We start from the raw sequence: 12547 nt of genomic DNA on the forward strand, positions 1-12547 counted from the left end.
TACTAGAATATAAGGCTAATGTCCCACGGAGAAAGTTAGTCAGCTGCGATAGACCTCTGCTACCGCAGGCGACTAACCGCTCCGGAAAGCCTTTTTACCGCCAACAACAGGAGTCACCGATGGAAAAGCCTACACATTGCTTCGGCTTTCAAGTCACATGAAGTTTCCTCCTTGCCAGTGGAAAGGCATTTTGGAGCGGTTGGTCACCCGCTGCAGCAGAGATCTATCGTGGGCAACTAAATCGATAAGCCTAAAAGGTAGGAAATAACCATTCCCTCCAAATCTTACCCCTCACGAACTTCAAGCAGGACTTGCAGCATAGAGGATTTCTCCCCAAATCTCACCATAATTAGCCTTCAGTATGAGCCCTTCTGGCACTGCTCCTGCCCTCTGGGGGGGCAGCCTACACGCTAGCCATCTCCTTGTGTGTCATTGCCCTTAAAGGAGAAGTGCACAATGGTATACATGGAAAGAACTGCTCTCCTAAAAGAAGAAATAAGTAGAGCACAATACTGACTGAAAGATCTGCTGTTAAAGGTACAGAGCAGAGCACAATGATACAGACTGAAAGACCAGTTTAAAGGTGGCCATACTTGCCAATGTCACCAAATGAGTTTTTGGTGCATGGCTACCTAAATGAAGATAGTAAAACATAATGGTACAGACCGAAAGATCCACTCTTAAAGGAAGAAAGTAGAGAACAATGGTACAGACTAAATGATCTGCTGCCCCTGTCCCATAATAAGGAAAGCACAATACTAAACACTGAAATATCCACTTCTTTGCTAAGGTCATAGAAATAGCACAGACTGAAAACTGTATCTGTACAAACACTGGCTTGGTAAATCACAGTCCGAGGCCGTTATATAATTTTGGTCACTTTATTAAATGAGATATTAAATATAATTTTTTAAACTTTCAACTACTAAACAGCACTTTGAATGGTGAAAACACAGAGTATATTTCCATACTTTTATGCTCGTTCATTAAAAACACAATTTCAGTCCTTCAGTATATTACAAAAACGAAAAAACAGCCTCGGGGGAGGGGTTTGGGGGGGTTTGACATTATTTCTACAGTACTTCAGATATTGAATACAGAAATGAAAAGCATAAAGTAAAAGAAGGCATATATCTTCACAGCTGTATGATTTCAGCAGCCAAAGCTGGTTATAAATGGACTGTAAAATACTTTACAACTGAGACAAACATGTACAATATCACAAATACAGAGGCAAAAAGCGCTTTACATCCAAAGTAACAGAGCTGAGATGGAGGAGAATTGAGCAGGCAGAACTCGGAATACAAGCAAGTGGGTTTAACTGTGCTTAAAGCTATTGCAACTCGGTAAAACATCTAAAATAAGGGAAAACAATGAACGTTAAAAAAAAAAAAAAACGAACAAAAGAAAGCCAGAGAAGCCTTCCCACATGGAGCTGATGTTGTAGTCGGCCATACTGGTTCAAGCTGCATAATAGGAACTAAGTAAGGAACAGAATGCCAAATGACAGGGAAATGGTCCACGATGCATAGCCACTTCTTGCGCCAGTCTGAGACATGAACTGGGAAACATTGTCCCATCTAAGAGGAAGTTATTGTGGCTCTTTTGGGGGCAACTTTTTCTTTTCCCCCTCATTTGTAATGCAGCCAATGAGGTTGGTTTTTGTTCAATAATTGAAAAATATCAGCAAACCAAGAGCATCTGAAGAAGATATATATTTGTCTATCAAACACAGAATCTACGGTGGACCCTTAATGGCCATGAATTCACTGTATGGGTACATAAGGCAATGCACAAAGCTTTAAAGTTATAAAGACAACTTAAAAGACAACATAATACAAGAAACCTCTGCTCCTATATAAATTGGTTTTGATAAATTCCTAAATTTTTGTGAAAATTCCACTTGTGGGCAGAACATAAGGTATTTCCAGGTAGATATTTATAAATTTTCCAGAAGTTAAATGGGTGATACTTACGCAAAGTAAATAGAACTTATGCTGACTAAGAAGTTCTGCCTATTCTTATTTTTCTTTATTATATAGAGAATAATGTACCCCCATACTGTAAGACATAAGGATATTATAAGTCAACGAGGAGTTCCACAACCAAATAAAGTATATAAAACTTTTCTTCAAGTCATCTACCCCAAGGTAACCTATAATGTTTTCATATTTTACAACAGGGGGTGCAGTAATAGTTACAATACACAAGTTTCAGCGAGTCATGTGACAAATTACATCACCGAGCAATGTTTATACAGATATAATTTACAAGATATTCATGGTTCCTGTGTATCAAAAAACATTAGCATTTTGGTTATTAGACTCTCTTATAATGGGCTTGATAGGGATTCCCTTCCTATCACCCTTGGCTGTGTCTCCCTCTGATTTATAGGAGTTCCATGGGTAGAGGGGCTTTAGCTATGCACTGGTAATCTAATTAACTACCACCACCATCTCCTCCTCCGCCAAGAACCAGGATTTGGAAGGTGAACCCACTTTCATTTTCTGATTTCTGTTTAGGTGAAATAGTGACCAGGTGGGCAACCCTGAAGTTGACTGTGCCATGCTGCCAATAGGCATGTGGCCTAGAGGTGATGTCTCATGAGCAGGCACATTGGTAGAGTTACTGAACCTGTCGCTGCACTCAATAAGCTTTATATTGATTTATAAATGTTTATATTCTGTTTAGGACAGTGCTGGACAACTTTTTTCCTCCAAACAAATATATCAAGAAAAAAAGTGAAAAAAGAAAGAGGGGTGAAATGATTAATCTAAAACTTTGGCTATGCCTGGATATTAACATATGTCTCCTCAATTTAGCAATAGCAGGAAATGGATTAGTGAGCCCCAATATGACATTTATGAACCAAATATGGCTTCTGCCAAGAACTTAATGCAGTACATAACTAGTCAGAGGAAAATACTGATGGCCATACACAGGCCGATCGCATAGGATGGGCCAGGAGTCAAACATGTGGATACCATATGAGAGGGCATGTATGGTATTGGCCACTTTTCTATTGCTATGATCATTTGACCCAATCACCAGAATGATCAGAACAAGAAGGGAAGAGTAGCCGCAGCCCCCCTTCACTCCCTCATTGGTGGATAGCAACAGAGTGTGTGTCAGCAGATGAAATTTACAACCCTTCCCAATAACCATAGTACACAGATATTGGCTGGGATCACAAGGAAAAAGTTATTTACCAGTATTGGCTAAAAAAAAGACAGCACAAAGTTGCTTGCCAGTCATATGCCATGATATATATTCTCTCATTAAACCCACATTGGCCAAAAGTTTTTCTCATTCTCATGTGCCCGGAACCCCAGCAAACCAGAGAGGGGTCACCAGGCTAATTTAAATCAGAACTACAACTCTAAATCAAAGCTTCTTTGTAACGAGCACAGTCCTATAAAGTAAAGTAAAGCTGTATAGTATCCTAGGTAAAGAAAAATGACTTTACATAGTCTCAGTAAAAAAATGAAATCACTTTTTGTGCATTAGCAACCTAGGATAGACTTTTGGGTCACTGCCACACATTATATGTTCTCCAAAACACATCTAGGGGGCTAAATAATAAGCACATTCAATTTATATATATCATTATTAGAGTTTTACTATACAATGCTAGAAAAACTGCACAACTACGACTGCACTCTTCCCCCACTATCTGATAAAACTGTCAAATTGCTGTATCGACCCTCAATGTACATAGGTCAAGTAAAGAAAAGCACGACTTACCATTTGTCAGCTTTTAGCTGAAAGCTTTCCAGTTTATGAGAGAAGTTTACACAGTATGGCTTACTACAAATATGAAATGTCAGAATTGTCTCTTCAAAGACAGAATACAGATCTTTGTATTAATGAGTGATATTCTGCAAACATGTGTATGTACTATCAGTTCTGGCACGTTACCCCAGGAAAAAAAATTGAAAACATTGTGCCAAATCACTTCCACTTGTGAAATGCATTTCAGTTCCAACACTTTATTTAGATGCATCCTGTACTTTGTATCACTTGGCCTTAAAGCAAGATGTAGATTAGGTATGGCATCAGTCTTAAAAACCCCCCTTTCTTTAAGGCAAACCATCAGTCTGACAATCAAGTATTGCTGCGTGAATTCAAAACAACTGGTTTGGCTGTGCTCAAGTTGGTTTCTTTAACATAGGGTAATGTGCCTAACAAAAATGTGGGGTAACTGTGTGTGTTAATTAAAACATAAGCTTGGAAATGTTTTCTCATCACACTTATACAGATGTGATAATACAGTATTTGCAAATATCGATATCATGCTTTGTGGTAATATTTGTTTTGCTGTTTCTATTCAATGAGGGTAGAGCCGGACTGGGCTGCCTGGATACCAGGGAAAGTCCCGGTGGGCCCAAAATCCCACTGTAGGACAAGTCCGATCGCCTCTCTTATTTTCAACATAGTCATATCACACCAATACCATTTAGTACATTCGAACAGTTGTTAAGAGAGGAAACTGGATGTCAGGTACCCTGGTGGCCCTAGAAGGCCAAGTCTGACGCTGAGGGCAGGAAAAGCTTCCAGGAAATGAAAAAATATTAAATAAAAAAAAAGACTACTATATTTACAAAGGCACGGGGAGGATGACAAAACGGTATAAATCTAAAGATCCACAAAAAGCAGACAGTCACGTGTACATTGCTGATAAGCGGCAGTTAGAACCCCTCCCCCCAGCTATACTTCAAGGAATTTTAAAAAGTAGAAAGTTTCGGAATCCAATGTGAATGCTAAGATCATCGGTAACAACAGGCTAAAGTGTTACTATTAAAGCAGCAAACAAAAATAAAATGTGCATGCGTTTTTGTTTTTTTTTTTAAAAAAAAGAAATCTGTACCTGTATTGTAAGAATGGATTGAAACAACTCTACAACAGGTAAGTCAGTAGTTATGATCCACAGGAATTCAAAGGCAGAGACATCAAGAGAGCAGACGCCGACTCTAGCACGAGTGCAAACACTCTATGAAAACGGTGCAGAGTCTGTTGCCAAAAAGGTGGCGTAACCGTATACGCTGCCATTGCCCTCCGACAGCTGCATTTGCTTTGTGCTGGCCATTGAGGGATACACAAATAAAAATATCAGGAGCTCTGCTTCTGTGACGCAATCAGGGCTGGACGAAAAACAAAAGAGGCGAAGCGTGTGCCGGCTCCAGCAGCCGATTACGGAAGGCGTTTTTTTCCTTAACGTTTCTTCTGCACAGAGGGGGTAAGGAAGTTGTGTGCAGCCTTGCCGTTACTTCTTGAGCATAAACAAAGGACTAAAACAAAATTAAGTACAATGCAAAGCTTACACAGAATACAGTTTGGCATTTAAAGGGAACAAACCAAACTTTGTTTTTTTTAATATAGCTGAGTTATTGTAAGCCTTAGATTCCTACACATAAAAAAAAAAAAATTTTGAATAAAGCAGTCCCTATAAGGTTTTAGTGCAATATCACATTTTTTTTCCCTGGGAAGGTCCTGGATTTTTTGCTCTTATAGAGGCGGGTGCATTACGCTGCATCTGATGACCTTGCATCCCAGCTTGGTACATTCCTCTCATGTCAATTTGAGAAAAGTTAGAAGGGGATATTATAATATTTGGATTTTTCTGCATCATCAGGCGATTCAGAGCTGCTTGCTGTTGAAAAACAATTTGTTGCTGCTGCTGTTGCTGGTTGTATTGGTGCTGTAACCTTCGACTCATGAGAATTCGCTGCACGCAGCTGATCAACTGCAAAAGAGAAGAAAACATGGACTTAGTTAAACAAAAACAACCACCAAAGACTCTCTCTTTGACCTTACTGTGCCATGTGTTGCCAGTAAGAGTGTGTAGCTCAGCAGAGATCAAAAAGAATCCCAGACACACAGGACCTATGGCATCAGCACTTGGGTACTTGTATACTGATGAGGTGGCACTAAAATGTTTGTATTGAAAGATACAAGCTAATGCCTGGATACCAGTGTCAGGGAGACTATCACACCAGCTATTAAGCTTGATGGGAACTTGCTGATTGCTTAAAGGGCACCTATCACTAATGTTTTCCCCATCATTGAGGGGAGGATAATACAGCCCACACTATGGAGCCACCTGGAGTTCTCACCTGGTGCAGGGGGCCTAGCACTATTGGCTATGGTGTCCCAAGTGCGAGCTCTATTAGCCCTCTGGTGGGGGAAACAATTTGTGGGGACATGATTTTACAAAGTTGGTGAGGTTTTTCCCTACCCATAAAGGACTATTGGCTAGAAGGACACCAACAGTTACCTTGTTTACCAAGTACTTTGCAGCACTGGCCTGCTGCCTCAATACACTGAACAGCTATGGCGCATGGTTTCTATATGCACTGATTTATCATCTTAAACCACCACTGCCAAGTAAAACCTTCAGTATTGGCTATTTTTAAGCTTGAAAATGCTCAGATTGCTTTTTGGGTATAGCAAGATTTAAAGGGTGGTACTGATTCCTGAAACTAAGAAATAACATAACAGACAGAAAAAGTTATACCAGTAAATATAACGCCATGCTAGGATATCAAATATCCAAAGGGAAGAAAGAAGGTCTGTGTTCTGAAATCAATTAGTAAGGGACACTGCACGGACAAAAAAATAATTTAACTTATCATTACTAATAGGCTGGCGTCCATCGTACAATTACAGGATTTCCAAGCCCCCCTTGCTCAAGGCTTAATATGCATGCTACATGTAATGGGCTGCACTGCGGAAACAGGCAAACGCATTTGTCATGGTGACTTCATCTGGAGGGGAGTTTCCAGCGTAGGTGGGACGGGGATAACTGTACATATAGCACTGGGAGATGCCGACCAACAGAAAGCGGAAGCAAAACGTAGCAGTGCAGAACAACCTGAAAATGCTGCTAAATTGGCCAGACTTGGGCAGAGGCCAGTACATTCTTAGGCAATATGTGCCCCAAATAACTTGGATCTTGGTGGATGGAACAGTATTTAATTGTGTGAAGCCTGGTGTTGGAAAGAACTATGACGGAATCACTTGCTTGAAAAATTCAAAGGGATTCCGAAGGAAGCAAAAAAAAAAAAAAAAGGTTTGTTCCCTTGCTATGGCTCAATTTCCTCACATCGCCAGTGGGTCAAAAATGTAGCCCGTCCTGTACCAGACACACAAACTAAAATTCACTAAACATGCCACCAACACAACAAGCTCAAAAACACCTCTTTTCAAATCTTTCCATTACCATGCGTATTTATCTGCAAATAAGTATGGCGGCCAAATCCCATTCCTATATATTTAAGTGACCAATAAAAACAATGCAGTTAATTGGACGGAATTTCAAATCAATACTAAATTATTTGTATACCTCATCACTAATCACAACTTGGTTTTCAATCACTACTAACCCAGCTGGGCTCTCGTGTTTATTTCTTGCCCCTATGGCCACAGCTGAAGACTGACTTTTCATGAACATCCTTTACCCCACTGATTCTACAAGTCTAACTTGTAATTACAACTGTTGTTTTAGCTTAAATGTTTAGCTTTGCATCAACTAGCCATTTCCTATGTACCTTCCTTCTGCTTCACATTTCCTTTCCATTTACCCATTAACATCATTAACCAATATCTTCCTATACCTTTCACTTAGTGATGCACCACCTCTTTGGTAGAGAGCAGGTACCTGAAGATCATACAATTTTCACTTGTCTGACGATGTATCCAGATAAAGCAACATTTGTTTATAACCGGTATAATCACCAGTAAAGGGGGTGCCAAATAGTAGGCATCCCCCAGTTAAATTTTTGAGGTCATTCATTCTGTGAAAAAAAAGGTGTCAACTACGGTTGATCGGAGAAGGGAAAACATATAAAGAAGTGCAAAAAATTATAGGCTGCTCTGTTAAAATGATCACAAATGCTTTAAAAATGGGAACCAAAACCTAAAAGATGTGGTATAAATCAGAAAACTACCATTCAAATAGATAGAATACTCAAAATGACAAAGACTCCAGGAAGATCAAAGAAGGTCTAATGTTACCTGTGAGTAGTGTTAGAATTAGAAGACGCCTATGTAAAGTCAAGCTATCGGCAAGAAGCCCCCACAAAGTCCCATTGTTGAAAAAAGACGTGCTGGTTACAATTATCCAAGCATGGTGGCGCAAGCATCAGGATATGAGGATGTTTCTCATACTGTGGTGTTGGGCCTATTTATCACATACTAGGGATCATGGATCAGTTTAAATACATCAAAAGTACTTGAAGAGGTCATGTTGCCTTATGCTGAAGAGGAAATGCTCTTGAAATAGGTGTTTCAACAAGACAGCGACTCAAAACACACCAGTAAACAAGCACCATCTTGGTTCCAGACCGACAACATTGACATTATGGAGTGGCCTGCCCAATCCCCGGACTTTAATGCAATAGAAAACTTGTGGGTTGATATCAAGAATGCTGTTTGAGGCAAAACCAAGAAATGCAGAAGAACTGTGGAATGTAGTCCAATCATTCTAGGCTGGAATACCTGCTCTCAGGTGCCAGAAGTTGGTCTACTCCATGCAACACAGATGTGCAGCAGTTCTTAGAAACAGTGGTTATACAAGTAAATATTAGTTCAGTGATTCAAAGGAAAGCAAAATCTTGAAACATTTTTCAGTTTATACAGTGAATGTTTCAGTTTGTAAAGAAGAATGCAGACACTACTACTTTTTTCCTTATGTTTTGATCTGGAAAAGTAATGTGTAGTGTTCCCAATGCATTTACGTGTATGGAAATAAAAGCTATTATAAGGATGTTGATCTTTATTCACTTTTTTTTTTTAAACACACTGCTATTATTCTGAACACAACTGTATATATGGCTCAAACTGTAGTTGTATGGAATGTAGTTATAGGGCTAAGGATTTTAAAGTAAGTTTTGGAATCATCATTTCCCCCAAACACACAAGTGTTTTGTGTATGAATGGGGAAGCCCAGAGAGGACTTGTTGGCCTGATATCAAAAACCCATTCCATAATTTGAGACTTAAGCCATAAAGAATCCGATTTAAAAAAGTTACATCTAACCGAAAGAGTGGGTTGATAACCCAAAGAGTACCCATTTCTAACACTGTAGAAAGGCAACTTAATACAATATTAGGGTGCTAAACAATTAAGATCTATAAAATTCAGAACAAGATAAAGTACATTTGTGCTCTTTTCAATGGCATAATTTCCTTGGAATTGTCAGAGTTAGAAGCAAAAATAAAATAATGGTAATAACAAAGTCATCTATAGAAAGCAGCAAAAGTGCATGAAAAAAAAGTAAGCTGTATAAGTTGGAATAGTTACCATCTGTTGCTTAGTCAGTACGTCGTTATAAATGGCCTCACGTCTCTTTATTTCCAATTCTTGGCTCGACTGCCTGCTTAGGGCAAGGGACTGAACTTGGGCCTCCGTGGCAGTCGGATTTTCCTTCCACTGGGAATAACAAGACGATCAGTTTGTTTTAAATCACTTAAGAGGGACATTTAAAAGGATAATTTATATTGAGCTGCTTACCACTGTCGAGATAATGTCTTCAAGGGGTTGAATCCTTGCAGTTGCTATGTTATTTGTAGCTTCAACCACTTTTTCTCTGCCTTGATTTATTAAATCCTATGGACAGAAGGCATCAATTCTAAATGTAAGGGTCTTTATTAAACAGGCAATATAATACACAGGTACACAAGAAATCATTTCAGGTTCTAATTTGAATTTGCTTCCAGGGATCATCTAGCATTTACGCAGAGACAACATTTTTAATAATCTATAATGCTTGCATTTATATGATCTTTTTTGGAGTATCTTCCTTAGTTTTGAAAAACCCTAATTAGTTCAGATGGTGACCATGTGCAACATAAGATGGGTAAAATATGCACAACTCACACAATTAGGCATCTACCGCCCAATACCTGTTGGGAACCATAATAAACGTTAAACGCAGTGTATATTTATAATGCTGAGACATTAGAAAATCTGTGGCAAAACAGAACATAGTGATGCCAGCAAGAGACTGCAGGTTTAACATGTTTATAGAAGCAAAGGAAAACAAAGCAAGACAAACATAAGTACTTACTAACGTTTTTACACATTTAAATGGAAAAGAAAGAAACAAAGCCTCTTTTGATACTGCCCCCAAAGGCTGGCGGTGTCCATAACAGGCAGTACCACCATGTGAAATAAAAATATATACATGCTACATATCTATTTTGAAGTGGGTCAAGTTTGAGAGATGACAAATAACCATTCATCTTGTTTAACAGATGGTGACCAGTGTCCTTCACTGTTTATAGACAGTAGTGCACAGATACAAATAAGTTTTGACTAAATGATATTCATTAGAAATACACTGTACTACTATTACTGTTAAAGTAAAACACTACATTATTAAGTATCTTGTGTACAGCCAGATTGCTGAGCCATACTTGATCAATGCAGAATGTTCTAAGTAGAATAATCGAAAGCACCCCATGTAAATGACATTTAGATGATAACATACCTCGAGTTGCTGATTGGATAAAGAAGACAGCGCTCCCAAGTTTAAAGGCATGTATGAAGATTGCGAGTTTATATTGACTTGAGCGTAGTTGGCCCCAGTTACTGCTGCCACGTTAAAACGATTGGTCAAACCCTTGATGAAAAATGAAATATTTTTTTGTTAGCCAGGTTCTGCCAGACTTGGTCCATTTGTTGGGCAAAACCAGAAGACTTACATTTAAAATTGGGTCAGCTACTGAATCAAATAAGCTATTCAAATTACGGACTGATTTTTAATTGCAGTTTGGACAATCACCCTAATTCTGGCTGCTTCTTTTAACCATTACACAAGTATGATAATGGTGGGCAAAACTCATTGTAAGCTCACCTTCTTTTCAGCTTCATATTCTGCCCATGCTGCCTTCCGATCCTCTTCTGTAAGGGCCTCTTCCTCCTTATGATCCAGAAGAGAGTCGTGCTCATGATAAGTGACTATGTACTCCTTCAAGATTTGTAAGAGCTCTGCTAGCACAGTATCCTTAAAAAAATAAAGAACAAAACTTAGTGTTTTAAGCCACAAACATATTCCACCTATTCCTCTACCAATCCTTAGCCCCTTTTCTCCGATAGCTCCTGCAACAGTCAGAGCTGCAGGGCCAGAAGCGCAGGGGTATATGTATGTATAACTTTATTTATAAAGCGCCACAAGTGTACGCAGCGCTGTACAATCTTACAAAATTACACAAATGGAGGACAAGTGTTATAATAAATACAATAAAAATATATAAATGCACAGGGAATAAGTGCCATGTGGTATGAGACACAGTAGGAAGGAGGTCCCTGCCCCATAGAGCTTACAGTCTAAGTATATTTCAAATGCATAAAGCTTCTCCAATCCAAAGTGCTCAGGAAGGATGAAAAAGCACACAGCTGCACCAAGGGCAAGGTCACGTGATGCGGATTGCCAGCCTGTGGATAAGTGCTGACAATCTGCCCATGCTTAAAATTTCTTCTAGTTGTGTCTGCACCTGAAAGCACTGAAGCTGCCTGGGTGCAAGCAAACACAGCATAAATCAGCCAACAAACACCAAGTCTCGCTTTTGTTGGCAGATATAATCTGTATGTGCCTGCACATGGGCAGATTCAGTGCTTCCAGGTGCAGAAGAATTTTTAAGCGAACAGGCCAATTGTCAGTTTGCACTTATTCACATGCTGACAAACCGCCCTATGTGACCTTGCCCTAAGACACAACCCAAAAAGCAGCGTTTTGTAATGTACTTGAGTGCAAGTAGTATGACCCTATCAGATTACTGACAGTAAACAACAACTGGCGCAGTTGTCATGACACTGTTTACCCGGGGATGCTCTTCAATTCCACCACAATCCAAATTTTTGTCCCTTAACGGGCACAAGTGTGTCCAAAAACTGCGAGCCTTTAGCTGGCCATACACTGAAAGATCCGGTCTTTTGGCAAGGTTGATATCAGATTGGGCCGAACAACTGAATCACATTGACGGGATGTAGGCCATCAGGCAGGGGTGGGCAAACTACGGCCCGCAGGCCACATCCGGCCCCTTGGCCTTTTTAATCCGGCCCGCCGACGACGCCAAGTCTCATCACGCGAGACTTGGTGTCATTGGCGGGCCGGAATTAAACAGACGAAGGGGGCGTAACGCTGGCCTGGCCCGGGGGTAAGTACATGTGGCCCGTGAACCAAAAAGTTTGCCCACCCCTGCCATCAGGACACGGACCACACAACTCAGAAATGTGTTCCTCTGTTCGCTGTGACAGGATTTATAAACTTGTTCAATCCACATCTGGATGATTTTTGCCCGGTATCAGTCAGGTAAACCCATCTAAAGGCCCCATAAGCTTTTATCCGGCCTTATATGGCCACCTTTAGCCAATGCGTCACATTTATAAAATGTTAGTGCACAAAAAAAACAGAAAACAACTCAGCCACACTTTTACAATACGTAGATTTTATGAAAACTGGATGTAATCAGAAACAGAAAAAATAGGAACATAAAAACATAAAAGAAAATACATATATACATACACTCATACACACATAAGATAT

At 39.7% G+C, this 12547-nt stretch overlaps 1 protein-coding gene across 2 annotated transcripts in view; it reads right to left on the reverse strand.

Annotated features, from left to right (window-relative positions):
* Nucleotides 1-867: 867 nt before the first annotated feature.
* atrx (alpha thalassemia/mental retardation syndrome X-linked) overlaps nucleotides 868-12547 on the reverse strand; it is a 94720-nt gene continuing 83040 nt past the window's right edge. For both annotated transcript variants that reach the window (XM_002931812.5, XM_004915742.4), the window contains 5 exons: nucleotides 10856-11005; nucleotides 10490-10621; nucleotides 9511-9606; nucleotides 9301-9429; nucleotides 868-5743 (listed from right to left, as the gene is read on the reverse strand). In XM_002931812.5, coding sequence (XP_002931858.1) covers nucleotides 5465-5743; nucleotides 9301-9429; nucleotides 9511-9606; nucleotides 10490-10621; nucleotides 10856-11005 — 786 coding nt within the window. In that variant the 3' untranslated portion in view covers nucleotides 868-5464. The remainder of the gene's footprint in view (nucleotides 5744-9300; nucleotides 9430-9510; nucleotides 9607-10489; nucleotides 10622-10855; nucleotides 11006-12547) is intronic.

This window comes from Xenopus tropicalis, chromosome 8 (genome assembly GCF_000004195.4).
Source record: "Xenopus tropicalis strain Nigerian chromosome 8, UCB_Xtro_10.0, whole genome shotgun sequence".
Classification (NCBI taxonomy): Eukaryota; Metazoa; Chordata; class Amphibia; order Anura; family Pipidae; genus Xenopus; species Xenopus tropicalis.